At 41.0% G+C, this 19,932-nt stretch overlaps 1 protein-coding gene across 1 annotated transcript; it reads right to left on the bottom strand.

Moving 5' to 3' along the window:
- Positions 1–324: 324 nt before the first annotated feature.
- Positions 325–19,193, bottom strand: LOC142150614 (uncharacterized). Its single transcript, XM_075205814.1, has 4 exons — positions 18,715–19,193; positions 18,386–18,631; positions 14,301–14,311; positions 325–1,238 (listed from the first exon to the last, which is right to left on the bottom strand). Exons 1-4 carry the CDS (start codon positions 19,191–19,193, stop codon positions 325–327), a joined length of 1,650 nt encoding a protein of 549 aa, XP_075061915.1.
- Positions 19,194–19,932: the final 739 nt, after the last annotated feature.

Below are 19,932 nucleotides of genomic sequence, written 5' to 3'. Positions count from 1 at the left end.
CTGTGTGTAAGTGACATGGACACTTTAAATATGCTACTGGTTTAAAATAAGAACATAATAAAAAACATTTAACTTCATTAGTATCTTAATTAACCACATGACACCTTGGGACTTCTATGTCATTGTTGGTTGGTATACAGTTGCTCTCGATTACAGGGAGACCATCCCAGGGGAAAAAATCCTCAAGTCTCAATGTTAGTCGTTCCAGTCTAAAAAATATTTGATTTTCCATACATTTGCCACATCCAGTTAATGAAAATTGATTCTCTCCTTTGTGAATATTATAATGATTAAACAAGTTAACTTGTCTATGAAATACATGCTCTATTCGGAAACAAGTGACTTTCTTGTGTGACTTCTCTGGTGAGTAAGAAGTGTTATCTCTTGTTTAAAACATTTGTTACATTCAGAGCACATAAATGGGTTCTTACCTGTGTGGCTTCTCTGATGCCTAACAAGGTGTGAATCAGTCTTAAAACACTTGCTACATTTAGAACATGAAAAGGGCTTCTCTCCGGTGTGAATCATGTGGTGTCTAACAAGGTTTGACTTCTGGTTAAAACATTTGTTACATTCAGAGCATGAAAATGGTTTTTCTCCTGTGTGAATCCTCTGGTGCATGATTAAATGTGAATTGGTACGAAAATGTTTGTTACATACAGAGCATGAATATGGTTTTTCTCCTGTATGAAACCTCTGATGTAGGATTAAGTTTGAATTGGACCCAAAACATTTACTACATTCGGAGCATGAAAATGACTTCTCTCCAGTGTGAAGCCTCTGGTGACTAATAAGGTATGATTTCTCTTTAAAACATTTGTTACACTCAGAGCATGAATATGGTTTTTCTCCAGTGTGAATCCTCTGGTGTCTAATAAGGTGTGACTTCAGTTTAAAACATTTACTACATTCAGAACATGAAAATGGGTTTTCTCCTGTGTGGATCCTCTGATGTTCAACAAGAAGTGACTTGGAAGTAAAACACTTGTTACATTCAGAACAACAAAACATTTTTTCTCCTGTGTGACTCCTCTGGTGAATGATTAATTTTAAATTGGTGCTAAAACATTTACTACATTCAGAACATGAAAATGGCTTCTCGCCTGTGTGAATCCACAGGTGTATAATCAGCTGTGACTTCCATCTAAACATGTTATCACACTCAGAGCATTGATATGGTCTCTCTCCTGTGAGACTCATTGTGTGTTTAATGAGTAACAAGCTATAGTAGGCTGCTTCTATTCAGAAAATGAAAATAGCTTGTGTGAATCCGCAAGCTTTATAAGAGCTGACTTCTGTAGTCGATATGACTTGTGGGTGACCCAGATATTCAGTATAGAATGTTGATCTATGGGTGTCCTCTTCTGTTGCTAGAGGGAATCTTGCTCATTAATCCACCTGTTAAAAAAAATATATATATTTTATACCAAAATCATACGAATGTAATATGTCCCTCTCGTTTATAAGCTGTTGAGAATGGATTGTACATAATTAAGAAATTTTGATTTTTTCATCATGGAGTACATTCTAATTTCAGACATATATAGTAAAAAGGAAAGATCAAACAAAAAGGCGCCTAGTAGTGCAGTAATTTCCAAATCAAAACTGACAACATCCCAAAGTATGCTAAAAAACACAATGTGAATCAGCCTCATACCAATGTGCACAACATGAATCAGGTTTATCTGATTATCTCTGGAGAGATTAAAAAGCTCTTTCCTGGTGTGGACTCCAGATCAAATGTTATACATTCAAATAGAAAAGGAATACAAATAGTGTAATATGTTCTGGATAACTGTAATCATAAGATAGAAGTGATACACACACAATGGAAAAAACAAATCCTGTGTATCTGATTTATAAAAGATTAAATGGGGAATCACTCAATGAATCATTGTTCCCCTCTTTAATATTTAAATGAACATGAAAGTTTTAGTGCTGAATTAGTTTACTAAAGTGCTTGTGAAAATATCCTCTATAATCCCATAGTACTAATAGTGAATATATCAATATAGATTATACATTTGATACCACAGCACTGATAGAGAAAACTTGCACACATGACACCACAGTACTGATAGAAAAAGAATTCACAGTAGTGTACTCTTATTATATTTATGATTGTTAGATTGCAATATTAGCGATATAAGTATTACTAAGACAAGAATACAAACAATTATAAATCACAAAATCTGCAATCACTTGTGTATGGATCAGTACATTCTAATGCATAATATAGTTACCTTACTTTGTAGATTTCTCCTTCAGTCTCTTTTCCTCATGCTCATTCTTACTGTTCCATCCTTCCAGCTCTCCAGCAACCAACTGACTAACACCAGCCTGATACAGCCTATTTATAGTCATTCCTCCCCATCTCTCTTCAATAGTTCCCGGGATGACCAAAGCTTATTCTCACACTATTTGTCTTCAGGTGAAATTTAAATTAGCCTCTCATAAAATCAAATTATTTCATCAGAGCAGCTTCAGTTTCTGGTGTAAACCTCCTTGATATGTAAATGAGGTATAAACATTCCTAAGGTCACATACAACAAAAGAGAATTGTAATTAGATCTCGGCTGTTGGTAACATCTTCCTTTCTAATTAGATCACAGCAGTCACTGACATCCTGTTATGTCAACAAATGGACCTTTTGTTTAAGATTCTCCTATTGTCTAGGCAGAGAGAGCCATAATCTTCTTTTTTGTTCAGATTTAGCTAGTTTAAGGTGATTACTGCCTCTGCACAAATGAGAAACACATCTCATGGAGTCATTAATGTTTTAGAAACATAAGAAGTAATATTATTGCAAAGTATATTAATATATAGGGTTACTGGGGAATTAGGATATAGGACATAAATTTACTAATAAGTCACTCAGGTGTTTACCTCCCGGAAATACTTGTGACAGCAGCCAATTTATTGGTTAGAAGGAGACCAGTGTCAGTATCAAATTTCTGAACATTCACAACGAGTGCTGCCAAGATTGGAAGAAGTATCAATCATGTTCTATATATTTCATACATTTACCCTGTACTAGCTGAACTGAATAAACAAAGAATCATACATGCATTTATGTATTTGACAATGGCGGAATACGTTAAAATAAATATGGCCATATATTGTTTAAATGAATAACCTATAAAAATAGGTTATAACGGGGGGGGGGGGTGGCTAGGCAGCCATTTCAGGTGGTCGCTTTCCACATCAGCTCCTGCACTTAAATCAGGTATTTGGGGAATTACCTGTAAATTCTCGGTTCATTCTCCCTGAATCTGGCACCAGAGGATTGGGGCACTACCCTGGATATCCCAGCTGCAGCTGGTCACTCACCTCCCCCTCCTGACGGTACCGCAACTGGTTCCCGCCGCGCTGGGCCTCTCAGCTCCTGACCGCCCATACAAAGGACAACTCCCTGGGGCTTCTTTAAGCGGAGCTCCGCTTCCCATCGAGCCCCCACGGCACTCGGAGCCACAGACGCCGCCATCTGACAGGATTGGGTGAGCGGGACCCGGAGGCCTACTTCCGGAGAAGGCCTGGGGCTCAATTTCAGACCTACCCGGCTGACATCTCCACTTCCGGTTCTACCGCGGGGACTTCCGGTCGGGCGATTCGTCCCAGGGCTTCCTGCGCTGGGCCTTCAGCTTAGCTTAGAGCTTATGACTGGGCTAGAGCTCGGAGGTTCCTACCATCAGGGGTCTGCCAGCAGCTAACCACCAGGCGCACTTCCGGCCTGACAATCAGAGGCGCAGGTATATCCCCCAGCGGTGCTGGACCAGAGGACACGGGTCAAGCTTGCAGCTGAAGATCCCCGAAGAAAAAACACCCGGACTGGCGAGGAGACTGGAGAAACCACCCACTGCCAGCGCCCAACCACAGGAGCCAGGTTAGTGTGAAAAAAAACCTGCTACACACGGGGCAACTACACTACCTCTGCCCATTCTGCTTGCCTCCTTCAAGTATTCTGAGATTCTTCTAAGACTCCAGGCTTCACACCTCCTGAATCACTATAGTTCTAACCCATATTGTATTTTACCTATTATTGGAGCCGACCCCAGAGTTCCAGGGGTGCGCAATGACCCTGTAACCCCCTAAAGTGCTGACAGGGGCGGGAAGTCTTTTCCATGCTATTTACACTCAGACCCATGTGAATTCTCTTCCCTATGTGGGCCCTCCCATTGTAATTTACTCTACTATCCGGTTTGCTCACACAGCCCCTCTTACTGCCTGACAGCCCTGCCTTTGAGGATCCTCCACAATGCCCTTAGGGCAGTAAGAAATCCCACCCCAAAAGCCTCCCTCAATATTTCTCGAAGCAATCAACCTCAACCCCGCACCGGTCGAGGACGGGTTCCCGTCACACTTCTGCTGAATCTGACTCAGAGGAAGATGATACGTCCCCGATAACCAGACGGGACTTCCTAACGTTAATTAAAGAAATGAAAGAAATGAAATCTTCCGTGCACTCAGAAGTACAAGCTGCCCTCCACTCACTGCGGACAGAGGTGGCTTCAATAGGAACCCGCACTGACCAAGTTGAACAAAGATTAGAAACGGTGGTGTCCTCTCAGACAGGCATGGAGGAAGACATTGTACGCCTACGAAGGGACTTGACATCTGTCCAGGAACATCAAGAGGATATGGACAATCGGGCGAGGCGGAACAATCTGCGCCTAAAAGGCATTCCAGAAACGGTCGAACCTGCGCATCTGGACCAATACTTGAAGAAGCTTTTCTCCCAATTGGCCCCTGAGGTCCCGGAGGACCACTTATTACTGGACAGAGCCCATAGGGCCCTAAAGCCCAGATCTACCGACCAGAACCAGCCTAGAGATGTCATCTTACGACTTCACTTCTATACTACCAAAGAGATGGTCTTGCGCGGAGCCAGAAAATTACATACCTTAACATTCGAGGGTCACAACATACAGATCTTCCAGGACTTGTCACCAACCACTCTGGCCAGACGTCGGGAGCTTGCCCCGGTAACGCAAGTTCTACGAGATCATAATGTCCGTTATCGCTGGGGCTTCCCCTTCCGCCTGTTCCTCTGGCACCAGGAGAGACAGATTTCCGCCTGCACACTACCGGAGGCTCAGGCCCTCCTACACCGCTTAGGCCTTGCTCCTGAGCCCCCTACGGGCGCCTCTCATTCATCTACCTCGAGCAACCAGGATATAAACCCGCGGCCCCAAAGAGATCCGCGAGGTGAATGGTCTACAGTACAAAAGTCCTCCACTCCTCGCAAGACCTAGTAATTTATATCCCTGACTGTCTTTTAGGGATCAGAAACTCCCCACCCAGGGAAGGTCAATCTGATCCGATCCAGGGCTATTGTAAGCCGTTCCTGACCGCCTAATGGCCATTTCTACCGAAGGACATTTGAGGAACTATACTTACCCGGAGACGAGCCCTCCGAAATGTCCATATGTTACCTAATTTCTCAATATATTGTTCACATGCCTGAGGTCTGGGGTTTCTGTTTGCCCTGCCTTGTTTTTTGCTTTCTCCGTATACAGGTGGATTTCCATACCCATGGCCTTCTAGGAGTTACAGCGGAATGCCGCTATGGACCCCCCTCGGAAAGGCTGCATCTCCCCCATGACCATCGGCAGGCATGTTTATCTGTTTTTTGGGGCCCATTTGGACTCGTTATGTAATTGTTTTTTGTTTAATTGTTGAAATTCTCTATACGCTCACAGTGGTTCAAATTGGCATTTGTAAGCATTCGTTTGTTATCTCTGTACCCTCTGGTTCGACAATGTTACATAGTTAATCCATATGTTTATATGTTTACATGATGTGGCCCCACCTTACTGATACAGCCCTCTCTGTCATCCCCTCCTCCCCCACACCCACACACATGGGCCCACTGGGTAGCAGATACCCACCTCCCGCCTCCCCCCCCACCCCTGTCAGCCATCTACCTTTCGCCCTCCCGATTGGTAAGCCCTAGCCACCTCCCCCATAGAGCTTGGCTGCTCTCAGCTGGTCCCCGGGTACCTAGAGTACCGTTCCTTCTGCCCCACCAGCATCCTGGACGGGTTCCCTGCACCACTTCCGTCCTCCTTTCCCCACTCTCCCACCACACCTACAATGTCTCCCCAACCATGGTCGTCTCTGGCATCTATCCCTTCAGCAAGTCAAAACTACAATTCACTACATATATTTTCACCTCTTGACTCTCCCACTTTGACTTTCTCATGACACTCCGTCTGATTTCTTTCAATGTTAACTCTCCCCAAAAAAGAGGCAAACTCTACGCTTCTTTACAGGCCCTTAAGGGCGACCTAGTATTCCTACAGGAGACCCATTTTATCAAACACTTGCACCCGGAACTTAAATCCAAGAGATTCCCCCTTTCTTATCATGCTTGTGACTCTGCCAAGAAGAGATGCGGGGTGGCAATCCTCTTCTCACGTAATCTTGTCTTTGATCTCGCAGACTCACACAGAGATAAAGAAGGTAGATACATTATCCTAGTAGGTAAATTGAACAACCTCCCGTGCACACTAGTGAATATCTATGCCCCAAACCAAGACCAGCACAAATTCTTTAGGCGCCTGGGAGCTACACTCTCTCAGGTTCGCAAGGGAGAATTGATAGTGGGAGGAGACTTTAACGCGGTCCTCACCCCCCATTTGGATAGGTCTGCCCCTTCAACTGCTCCTTCCGACGGGAGGGACAGGAGGAACTCTAGGGCCTTGCAAGATTTCATGAAACTGCACAATCTGTACGATACTTGGAGAATCTCTGACCCCTTGGCCCGGGATTATTCTTTCTACTCCTCAGTCCATAACACCTATTCCCGAATCGATATGATCCTGCTCAGCCACGACCTGACCCTCAAACTCACTAATTCCACTATCCATTCAATTACATGGTCTGACCATGCCCCAATTTCGGCGGACCTCTCCTCCCTAGTATCTCGCTCCTCCACTTTCCCCTGGAGACTCAACGAGTCCCTTCTCCACGACAAAAATACAGTAGCTCATATTAAATCCCTAATATCCGAATATTTTGAAACAAATGAATCTCCTGATATCTCCCCCTCTACTCTCTGGAATGCTCATAAGGCGGTCATTAGAGGCCATCTAATGGCTTTGGCAGCAAATGCTAAGAGGGCTAGGGTGGCCGAGACCATGCGTCTCTCCACGACCCTCCACCAGTTGGAGGAACAACATAAATCTAACCCTGACTCTGCTTTATTTGAACAAATGGCCTCTGTGAGGGGTGAACTTAACCTACTTCTCTCCCACCGAGTGGCCAACAAGCTGAAATGGCTGAACCAGCGCTTTTACGAAAAAGGTGATAAGGCGGACAAGCTCTTGGCCACTCGGCTGCGGACCAAAGTCTCGGCCCGTAATCTAATGGCTATTAGGGATCCCTCCGGAACTCTGGTCTATGACCCAAAATTAATCCGCTCAGAATTCCAGAATTACTATTTAAAATTGTACAACCTCCCTCAACCCCCCAACACTTCGGCCCACCGGGAACAGTCAGAGCGTATAGATAAGTTCCTGGAGGACGCTCGCCTTCCGAAGCTTACTCCCCAGGCTGCAGACCGCCTTAGTGAACCCATCTCCTTGGAGGAGGTAGTGCAGGTTATTAAGGCTCAGAAAACAGGAAAGGCACCTGGTCCTGATGGGTTTTCAGCAGCCTACTATAAGAAATTCGCTGCTCTTCTGGCCCCTCAACTCTCCACTCTTTTTAACTCTATCCTAAAGGGCAAACCCTGGCCTAAAGAATCTCTGGAGGCTCGGATAACCCTGATCCACAAGGAAGGCAAAGAAGTCCATAATTGTGCTAGTTATCGCCCAATATCCCTCCTTAATAATGACTTGAAACTTTACGCTAAGATCCTGGCCAATCGCCTAAACACTGTACTCCCCGGGCTAGTTCACTATGATCAGGTGGGGTTTGTCCCTGGTAGGCAGGCCAGGGATAACACAAGGAGAACTATCGACCTCATTCATATAATTAACACTAGGAAAACTCCCTCCATCATTTTATCCTTGGATGCCGAAAAGGCCTTCGACAGGATCTCCTGGCAGTTCATGACTCATAACCTCAAGCATTTCGGTCTGTCTGGGGATTTCTTGTCGGGGGTCCAGGCCTTGTATTCTCACCCCTCTGCTAAGGTTATGGTCAATGGTTCTCCTTCTGATCCTGTCCCAATAAGTAATGGCACCCGCCAAGGATGCCCACTCTCCCCTTTAATTTTTGCCCTGGTCATTGAGCCTCTGGCAGCCACTATCCGAGCCTCCCCAGATATCAGAGGAGTGGAGACAGGGTCCCTGGAGAGTAAGCTCTCACTATTTGCTGACGATATACTCCTCACGCTCCAGCAACCAAGAATATCTCTGCCCAACCTGTTCTGCCTCCTCTCGAGATATGGCGACCTGTCCGGGTATAAAATCAACATAACAAAATCCGAAGCCCTATTTCTTAATGTGCCCTCACAGGACTGCTATGATCTCACCTCCCATTTTCACTTTAGATGGCAGAAGAAAAAATTAAAATACCTGGGAGTATATATAACCACCTCATATGAATTCCTGTATCAGGAGAACTATCCAGCCCTCTTCCACAAACTCAAATCAGACATTTTCTCCTGGCGAACCCTAATCATCTCGTGGCTGGGCAGTATCATTGCGGTTAAAATGACTGTTCTCCCTCAACTTCTTTACCTTTTCCAGACACTGCCTGTGAGAATACCCTTAACTGAAATTTACTCTATGCAACAACACCTTTCTAAATTTGTTTGGCGAGGCAGGTCTCCCAGGCTCCGATTGGCACTACTTAAAAAACCTAAGGGCTGTGGAGGCAGGGGCTTCCCCGACCTCAAGGCCTACTACTGGGCAGCTCAGCTTAGTTCAATAGCTTCCTCATTTGCTCCACCGGCATCTCATGCATGGGCAGACCTGGAGGCTGCCTACCTTTCCATACCCGACTTGTCAGGCCTTTGGGGAGTCCCTTCTGATATTCGGAAGGTCCTAACCAAACGTTTTCCAACTCTGGAATTTGCAGCTCGGATCTGGGAGACCTGCAAGGGTCATCTCGCTATCTTTCCTAACCCTCTGCACATTATACCCCTGTGGCATAACCCCACCTTCCCTCCGGGAAAGTCCCGATCTTTCTCTCGGCTATGGACTAGGGCAGGTTTCCGTTTTGCCGGGAGCCTTCTTGAGCGAGGAAGGCCCATATCCTATGACGCCCTCTGCTCCAGAGTCCCTAACTTTCACCCGCCGTTCTACCAATACCTGCAGGTTCGGCACTTCCTCCTGTCACTCCTGTCGGACAATTCACCTCACTCCCCCTCCCAATTTGAATCTCTCTGCCTCTCTTCCCCTCTGCGAAGGGGTATGATCTCGTCCTTGTATAGTCTACTACTAGGAAAACTGATTCCCTCCGGGAACGCACATGAGAGGGAGTGGGAGAGGGATCTGGGCCCTCCCCCGGAGGAGGACTGCTGGGAGACCATCAGGCTGAATGTGGCTTCTAGTTCCATCTCCACATTAATTAAGGAAAATGCGTACAAAGTCTACTACAGGTGGTATCTCACACCTGACAGGCTCGCAAAAATGTACCAGTCAGCCTCTCCCGATTGCTGGAGAAATTGTGGCCATCGAGGCACCTTCGTGCATATTTGGTGGTCATGCCCGGTTATCTCCTCCTTCTGGGACAGGGTATCGAGACTTCTTTCCTCCCTCCTCCAATGCCCTATCAGAAAGGATCCATGGTCCTTCCTCCTCTGTTATCCTATACAAGACCTAGACACCCACTCCGCAAAACTTGCCTCGCATGTTCTGGCAGCCGCCAGATGTCTGATTGCTAAGTTCTGGAAGCAGGCGAACCCCCCCCCCGCATCTCTTCTCTTAAATCTTATATATGGTTTATTGCCAACATGGAAAAAATCACGTCGCTGCTGCGAGACAAAGAAGACAAATTTCATCAAATCTGGGCCCCCTGGCTTTATGCCTAAGATCCCCGTAGCTTTCTCTTCCTCCAAATAGTTTCTCCCTTCACAACTCCAGATAACATTGACCCCTTTACTCCTTTAAAACACTCCCATGCAGATATGACAGCACCCCCTTCTGAAGGTGAACATGCTCTTCTCAAGTATATCCTATGATTTGACCATCTACCCCCCCCCCTTACCTACCCTACACCTCCTCCTCCTCCTCCAATGCCCATTCCCTCTCCCTCCCGCCCCTCACCCATTACCATTCTGTTATATTGCAATATACTTTACTGTTTTATGAGTGACATTGCTGGATATCTACTATGCTTTATGATTATTCCAATCAATATGCTTGTTGTCTAAAGTCTATGTCATTCATACTTTTTTATACAATAAAAATTTTGAGTTAAAAAAAATAGGTTATAACAATTTGAATGATTTAGAAACATGTGAATATTGAAGAAGAGGTTCAGGAATTGATTATATGATATAGGGAAATAGTCCTAATTATTATATCTTCAATAGACACAAAAATATTAAATCAGATCAAATCAATTCTTCCTTTTGCCATTTTTATATATGGCACAATTCTTCTTTATAATATACCTTCTTGACTATCAATTGTAAAATATGTTGCAGTTTTTAGACTAATTAATGTTCAGTGCGGGGATTGAACATCTTAACACTACCAATAAACTTATATACATTTTATATTTTTATATTTCCCAGTATATGAGTGGACCTCTACATATAATAAACACCACTTTCCACTGCTTTGTATACATTAGTATGAAGATAAAAAAAAGTAGCAGGGTAAGATCGTACTGGAGGATACACTGAGGTTGGTTGGGTCCTGGACTTATAAGGAAGTTGTAACAATCCTGATCAGGTTTTGTTACTTTCCCTGTCTGCTCTGTTTTTCTGTGCATTACATGACACACCCTCAGGGCGTGGTCACTTTACCTGCTCTATTTAAACTCAGCACTGACATCTGCTCACTGTCAGTGCAACTTGTTGCTAGCCTGATTCGTTGGACTCCTGTGTATCCTGTGCCTTCCTGTGTATGAGTTTCAGTTCTCTACCTAGTGCTGGAGCACTTCTACTGGGATTTCCCTGCTGCAAGTATCATCTTGTGCATATTACCAAGACTTTGTTTTCTCTCTATTGTGCCTCTACTGATTCACAGCCTGCTGCAAGTCTGTTCATGTGCATATAACAAGACTGTTATTGTGTTTATCCTCAGTCTAATGGCCTGACCGAACGGACTAACCAAGAGCTCGAAAAATTCCTACGAATGTATGTGTCTGCTCACCAAGCGGATTGGCTGGAACTCCTCCCATGGGCTGAATTACAATCATTTCCATGAAGCTGTTGGTAATTCACCCTTTTTTGTCATGTATGGATGTCATCCCAGACCACCTACCTTTTCTCAAACTCCTATCTCCTCAGTTCCTGCAGTAAATTCCCTGCTACGCAAGTTTTCTCTCATTTGGACTCAAACCAAAAGTAATCTGGAGAATTCTGCTGCACGGGCCAAAAAAATTTTCAATAGAAAAAGGTGTCCTGCACCTCCACTTCTACCAGGGGATAAAGTCTGGTTATCCACAAAAAATATCTGTTTAAAAGTTCCTAGTATGAAACTAGCACCCAAGTTTATCGGTCCCTACCGAATCTCTGAGATAATTAATCCAGCAGCTTTCAGATTGGAACTTCCATCCTCACTACGGATTCCCAATGTGTTTCATGTCTCTCTGTTAAAACCTGTGGTACAAAATCAATTTTCAAGAGTCACAGCTTCTCCGCCTCCGGCTACTTCTCAAGATCAAACTGAATATGATATTAAACAACTATTGGACTCTCGTAGATCCAGAGGATCACTGCAATTCCTGGTCGATTGGAAAGGCTATGGACCTGAGGAACGTTCTTGGGTTAAAGCTTCAGACATTCATGCTCCTCGTTTACTCAAACAGTTTCGGAAAAGATTCCCTAAAAAAATATCGTAGGTGTCCGGAGTCCACCCCTAGGGAGGGGGGTACTGTAACAATCCTGACCAAGTTTTGTTACTTTCCCTGTCTGCTCTGTTTTTCTGTGCATCACATGACTCACACTCAGGGCGTGGTCACTTTACCTGCTCTATTTAAACTCAGCACTGACATCTGCTCACTGTCAGTGCAACTTGTTGCTAGCCTGATTCCTTGGACTCCTGTGTATCCTGTGCCTTCCTGTGTATGAGTTTCAGTTATCTACCTAGTGCTGGAGCACTTCTACTGGGATTTCCCTGCTGCAAGTATCATCTTGTGCTTATTACCAAGACTTTGTTTTCTCTCTATTGTGCCTCTATTGATTCACAGCCTGCTGCAAGTCTGTTCATGTGCATATAACAAGACTGTTATTGTGTTTATCCTTGTCACGCTCCGCCGTGGCTATTGGACACCTGCATATTATCATCTGTGCTGTGAATAGACTGCTATTGTGTTTACCACCTTGTCACGCTCCGCCGTGGCTAATTGACATCTGCATATCATCATCTGCATATTTATATACAGGTACTCCTCACTTAACGACTGAGTTCTGTTCCTATGACTAGGTCGTTAAGCGAATTGGTCGCTAAGTGAGTACAGTACTGTTATATGCACCTACATGTATTGTAATCATTTTTATTGATTCTGAATGAAGAAATAAACTAAAGAAAACTGTATTTTGTTAGTTTGCTTTACATTACATAACACTGCATAACAGAAAATAAACATGTGTACAGTAAAGCTCTACAAACAGCAGCAATTATAACAATGAGGACCCAGGGAGAACCTGGTCGTAACTCCGAGTGGTCATTAAATGGGTAGGTTGTTAAGTGAGGAATACCTGTATATATATGTTTTTCATTGAAGTTTTGAAGAACTACTTCGTGTCTTGCCTCCTTATTCTGAACCTAGTAGACTCAGCATCTGGTCGTGTACAGGCCTGCTCTGACTATCAGACCTTGTAACTACCAGCACCGTAACAGAAGTGGAGGGTTTTAGAGATTCAAAGTAAGTTTTTTTAAGGTGAATGAGAAAGGGGGTAAGTAATTAAATTAGAGGTTCCCAAGGAGAAGGAACTGAGCACAAGTGGGCAAAATAGTTGATGCTGGGAGGAAGAGAGACAGATGAACTAATTACCAGAGAAGCTGAATGCTTGCAGATCCACGGCCAAGGGGTAAATGTATCAATCTGTGCATTCTGCAAATCAGCGATATTCAGCAACTTTTCGGTGGAATGTAAAATGACAATGTCTTTAAAGGCAAGTTTTGCCTGTAATGACATTGCCATTTTAATTCAGCCCTGCAAAATCGCCAAATATTGGTGATTTACAGAATGCGCATAATATTAATACATTTACCCCCAGGATAGTTACAGCTTTGCTCAGCGAATTTTGACGGAACCTGTGCAAGTGTTCGATCTGCTCAGTAATATCACCTCACTGCTTACAGAGAACTATAAATACAGCTGCATTAGTGTGAGAAGCAGCGGTACGTTTTATGTGCTTCCGAAAGTACATAAAAATGAGAGAAGACCACACGGCAGACCAATAGTTTCAGGTCTAGACAACCTAACGAAGAAAGCTGGTATATATGTTGACACTTATTTGAGAGAATTTATATTCTACTTGCCTTCATATGTATGAGACACCTTAGATATCCTTGGTAAAATACAACATATCACGGTAAATGAGAACACTTGGTTATGTACATGTGATGTGGAGGCTCTATACACTAGTATTGAGCATCAAAAAGATTTAGAATCTGCCAGACAATTTTTTGAGACCAAAGTGAGAAATGAACATAATAGCTTTGTTCTAAAACTATTAGAATTTGTGCGGACAAAGAACTTTTTTACATTTGATGACAAGTTCTTCTTACAGGTGAGGGGCACGGCGATGGGTACAACTTGTGCCCCAAGCGATGCCAATCTCTTCATTGTGTGGTGGGAAAAAGAGATAGTGTTCACCACCAAAAATGAGATGTACACACGGCATGTTGTTTTATTTTTAAGATTCATAAAAAGGAGATGAGGAGATTCTCATAAAATTTATTAACCATCTGAATGTCAATCAAATTAATCTTAAACTCACTTTTGATATCAATTCTGACAAGATAACCTTTTTAGACCTTACAATTTTTGTTACAGGTCAGAAAGAACTTTCTAGTGACATTTTTAGTAAGAAAAGAGCAACAGTATTCTCCACGCATCTAGCTCTGATCTCCCTTCTACAATTCGTAGTATCCCTAAAGGAGAATCTCTCTGTATGAGAAGAAACTGTGGTGATTTAGCTACTATTGACAAAAGAGCTAAGGAGTTACGTGAAAGACTCCTGAAAAGAGGGTATAGCCATAATTCAATCAAAAAAGCATATAGAGAAACTAGAACTATTAAAAGAGATTATTTAATCCTTCCACAAAGACCACATAAATCAGAAAATACAATCATTAGATTTGTTAGTACCTTCAACAATCAGTGGCAGCAAATTCAATCTATCCTACAAAAACATAATCACATCTTGAAATTAAATCCAGATCTTCAAGAGATAATGGGAAACAGAATACTTACCAGCTGGAGGAGATCGAAGAATCTACATGACTTATTTATACATAGTCATTTTCAGGACAATTCAAAACAGATGACAATTAGAAAAACAATAACTGGATTTTACCCTTGTGGGAAATGTAAATTCTGCAAGTATACAAAGAATACCCACCAATTTGTGGAAAAATTTGCTAATCGCCACACCATTAAAAGATTTATTAATTGTGACACACAAGGTGTCATATATTGTCTCACCTGTCCTTGTGAGTTAAGCTATATCGGGATGACTAGCAGACCTTTTAAACATCGACTGCTAGAACATGTAGGCAACATTCTGAATGCCGAACAAGATGCCAAGATAATTAAAACTTTTACTTCATTAGCCAGACATTTCTTAAAGGCACATAACAACAACCCAAAATACTTAGTAGCTTATGGAATGGAAAAATATATCTTGGAACTAGAGGTGGCAATATTAAACAGACGTTGTTGAAATATGACGCGAAAATGATCTTCCTAATGGGGACAATTTATCCTAAGGGATTAAATGACAACAATAATTATACAGCTTTTCTCTGATTGATGGAGTGATATAATTAGATCTAAATGGATTAGCATATGGACCCTCACTGTATTTCATTTGCTAATACTGATACATTTGGTTGGAACCACAGCCATAATAAATTATGCAAGGGACCATTATACAGAATTTTTATTTGACTTTAACTGCCAATATTAATATATCTGGGTGGAACTATAGTTACATAATGAGTTATATATATAAAAATTCAATAAACTCTTAATGATTTAGTTACAATTATATATAATCTACACTATTTAGTGTCTTGTAGGGAGACATATATAAGAGTATACTTAATTTGAATTTATGTAATTGTTAAAATAAGAAAAATGTCATTATTATTATAATATAGTTTTTGTCACTTAATATCACATAAAACTAATATAAAGAACAAAAAAATGAAAAGTAATAAATTAAATAATATAAATAAAAACTAAAAATGTACAAAATGTAAAATAATAATATATAAAATAAATATTAATTAATAATAAAAATAAAAAACAATGAATAATTAATTTTAAAAAATTAAATATAAAAATAGTCAAAAGTATTAACAATTAGTGCACAAATAATGAATATGTTATAACAAAATAACACACTATTAATATTAGTCACATCATCACTTACCTCACTTTGGATATAACAATCCCTTATTATAGTTTAATTTGGATACTTTAATCCCTTATCTTCAACACTTTTTGGCATCATAGCACTTTATTTATACTTTATTTTCACTTTATTTTCTTTTTTGTTTTAATTTGATTCATAATTTTATTATGGTACATATCTGAATTCTATATCACCAAAAACAATATATAGATCTAACTCACCGATCTTTAGTGATCGTGATTAATTATGGCTTACTTGATCATCTATGATTAAGATCTGCTAGACCTAGTAGCAACTATAGTAAATCCCGTATTATTAAGCCATATTATTAAGTTTATTTATTATTCCGTTCCTTATTATCGGCAATACAATGCATTTGGACCAATAGAAATCCGAATGGGAGGAGTTTGGATTGTAACCATCAGAAATTGGCTGTATATTATGCCAATCACTTTGATAAACACTCTTTCTGATAGGTGGAGACACCCTCATGTCATGAGGTTAGCCCCACACTGACAGTATTTATTAACCATCAGAACAGTCTCTCGGCTTGCCTTGAATAAGCACACAGCGAAACGCGCGTCATTGTATCGCTGGGTGCACTAGATTATACTTGACCTTAGGGGAAAGAAGAAACGAGGAATTGCTCCAGCAAAACCAGAGATATTCTGGAGCTTTTTGTAGGCAGATAGTAAGCCGCTGTTGTATAATTGAAAGCTGTTTGAGAGTATAATTAATATTACTGGCGTCACTACCACTACATAACTGGAAGCTGATTGAGAGTATAACAAACAATACTGGCACTACCACTACATATCTAACAAATGAGACTATCTTTTACCTGATGAGGTATATGGATCTAAGATGAATGGGAGCTAATTGAGAGACTAGCGAGTAATATTAATGTTACTGCTATATAATCACGAGACCATCCACATCAGATGTGTAATATAGAAACTATGACTCGCTCCAACAAATCCTAGTTAGTGTAGAGCGTCTCTAGGTAGATAGCAAATCATCTCCGTGTATTACTAAAGCTGATCAAGAGAATAGTGAGTAACACTGGTGTCATTATCATATATGCATTTAATGAGATTATTCACAGCCAATGTATTTGGAGTTATGAAATGTGGGTATTACTCTACCTCTATTATATATTATGCTCCCCATTATATTAAGGCAAGTTACCTGGTGCACTTTTAATTACACACATTGATTTTATTGAAGATATACTTTTATATATATCGCTGATTTAATCTAAACAATAAAAGTTAAGTTTTAAAAGTTAATATCCTTTAATATTGAGAACCAATGTGCACCTATTTATTTCCTTTCAACTTTGTTGAAGATTGTACATGGCAAGGAGAGGACCTGGGAGGAGTGAGGGTGTTCCGCACACAGTACAGAGTAAGCATACAGTGCACATTGTTTTGCAGAGACGATATTTCATTTTGCGGTTCAAGATGGCCATCGGCACACTCTCGCTGTTGTTTGATGTGTGGAAGGTGCACGATTATTTCCAGTCTGCATAAGGACATGAGTTTTGCACCAGCTCAGAACTGGAAGAGATTACGTCTCATCATATACATTAAATTGGATCCATTTAATACCTCCATATTGAACTCCAAACAATGTAATAAAAAGGTTGACAGACAAATAATCATCACATGGAATTTTCAAAAAATCCTTTATTTCTAAGGCACCAGAACAAGTTTGACAACCAGCAAAATAAAATAATATGTATGTGAGCAATTAAATTGTATACGTACAGGCAGCAAACTTACATAATTATACCCTGTAAAATAACATAAAGAAAACACTTGGAAAGAGGGCCTTGTGTGGGTGTCAGCAGCATAGAGATGGTAATGGAAGCCAAAGGAGCTGATACCATCACAGAGGGAAGAAGTGTAGAGGGAGAAGAGCAGGGGGGCAAGAACAGATCCATGGGGGATTCTGATAGGTAGTGGGAGAGGTGGGAAAATAGAGACAGAAATAGAGACCCAAAATTAGTGGTTGGTGAAGGAGAAGTTGAACCAGATAAGCGCTGTTTCACGGAAGCTGATGAAGAGGAGAGTTTTCTGGAGGAGAGGGTGGTCAATGGTGTCTAGTTGTGCAGAGGTCTCGAAAGATAAGCAGGATGAAAAAACACTTAGATGTGACCTTAGTGAGGGTGGCTTCATTGGAGTGGAGGGAATAAAAAACAGATTGAAGCGGATCAAGAAAGGGAGTGGGAGGAAAGGAAGATAGTGATATGGTTGTAGCCCCTATTACCAGTCCCTCTTATGATTATTTAATCGGTTTGCAGAGTGAATCGAATGTACTTTGTAAATGACCTCCACTGTGTGTAAGTGACATGGACACTTTAAATGTGCCACTGGTTTAAAATAAGAACATAATAATAAACATTCAACTTCATAAGTATCTTAATAAACCACAAGACACCTTGGGACTTCTTTGTTGGTTGATATACAGTTGCTCTCGATTACAGGGAGACCATCCCAAGGGAAAATTTCCTAAGTCTCAATGTTAGTCATTCAAGTCTAAAAAAGATTTGATTTTACAACATTTGCCACATCCAGTTAATTAAAATTGATTCTCTCCTTTGTGAATATTATAATGATTAAACAAGTTAACTTGTCTATGAAATACATGCTCTATTCGGAAACAAATTACTTCCTTGTGTGACTTCTCTGGTGCATAAGAAGTGTTATCTCTTGTTTAAAACATTTGTTACATTCAGAGCACATAAATGGTTTTTCTCCTGTGTGGCTACTCTGATGCCTAACAAGGTGTGAATTAGTGTTAAAACACTTGCTACATTTAGAACATGAATAGGGCTTCTCCCCGGTGTGAATCATGTGGTGTGTAACAAGGTGTGACTTCTGTTTAAAACATTTGTTACATTCAGAGCATGAAAATGTTTTTTCTCCTGTGTGAAACCTCTGGTGCAGGATTAACTGTGAATTGGACCCAAAACATTTACTACATTCGGAGCTAGAAATGATTTCTCTCTAGTGTGAGTCCTCTGGTGACTAATAAGGTGTGATTTCTGTTTAAAACATTTACTACATTCGGAGCATGAAAATGATTTCTCTCCCGTGTGAGTTCTCTGGTGACTAACAAGTAATGACTTCTGTTTAAAACATTTGTTACATTCAGAACATGAATATGGTTTTTCTCCAGTGTGAATCCTCTGGTGACAAATAAGTTGTGATTTCTGTTTAAAACATTTACTACATTCAGAACATGAAAATGGGGTTTCTCCTGTGTGGATCCTCTGATGTCTAACAAGATCTGACTTATGAGTAAAACACTTGTTACATTCAGAGCAACTAAACATTTTTTCTCCTGTGTGACTCCTCTGGTGTAGGATTAAGTTTGAATTGGTACTAAAACATTTACTACATTCAGAACATGAAAATGGCTTCTCGCCGGTGTGAACCCTCAGGTGTATGATCAGCTTTGACTTACATGTAAACATTTTATCACACTCAGAGCATTGATATAGCCTCTGTCCTGTGAGACTCATTGTGTGTTTAATGAGTAACAAGCTATAGAAGGCTGCTTCTATTCAGAAAATTAAAATAGCTTTTGTGAATCCTCAAGTTTTATAAGAGCTGACTTCTGTAGTTGATATGACTTGTGGGTGACTCAGATATTCAGTATAGAATGTCGTTCTATGGGTGTCCTCTTCTGCTGCTAGAGGGAATCCTGCTCATTAATCCACCTGTTAAAAAATATATATATATATATTTGATACCAAAGTTATATGAATGTAAATTGTACACCTACTTTGCAAGCTGTTGGGAATGGATTGTACATAATTAAGATATTTTGATTAAATCATCTTGGAATACATTCTGATTTCAGACTTATATATAATAAAAAGGAAAGATCAGAACATAAAGGCGCCTAGTAGTGCAGTAATTTCCAAATCAAAACTGACAACGTCCCAAAATATGCTCATGAACACAATGTGAATCGGCCTCATACCAATGTGCACAACATGAATCAGGTTTATCTGATTACCTCTAGAGATATTCCAAAGCGCCTTCCTGTTGTGGTCTCCAGATACAAAGACATATATTCCAAAAGGAAAGGAATACAAATAGTGTAATATGTTCTGGATAAATGTAATCATAAGTTGTAATACATATATAATGGATAAAACAAATCCTGTGTATCTGATTTACAAAAGATTAAATGGGGAATCAAACAGT

The sequence above is a fragment of the Mixophyes fleayi genome, chromosome 4 (genome assembly GCF_038048845.1).
Source record: "Mixophyes fleayi isolate aMixFle1 chromosome 4, aMixFle1.hap1, whole genome shotgun sequence".
Classification (NCBI taxonomy): domain Eukaryota; kingdom Metazoa; phylum Chordata; class Amphibia; order Anura; family Limnodynastidae; genus Mixophyes; species Mixophyes fleayi.
This window is presented reverse-complemented; position numbering and strand designations above follow the sequence as displayed.

Coding starts and splice junctions, on each gene's coding strand:
- LOC142150614 (XM_075205814.1), bottom strand. CDS start 19,193: ATGTTTACATGTAAGTCAAAGCTGATCATACACCTGAGGGTTCACACC. Junction 18,632..18,714: donor ACTCACACTAGAGAGAAATC/ATTTCTAGCTCC, acceptor AGGAGAAAAAAC/ATTTTCATGCTCTGAATGTA.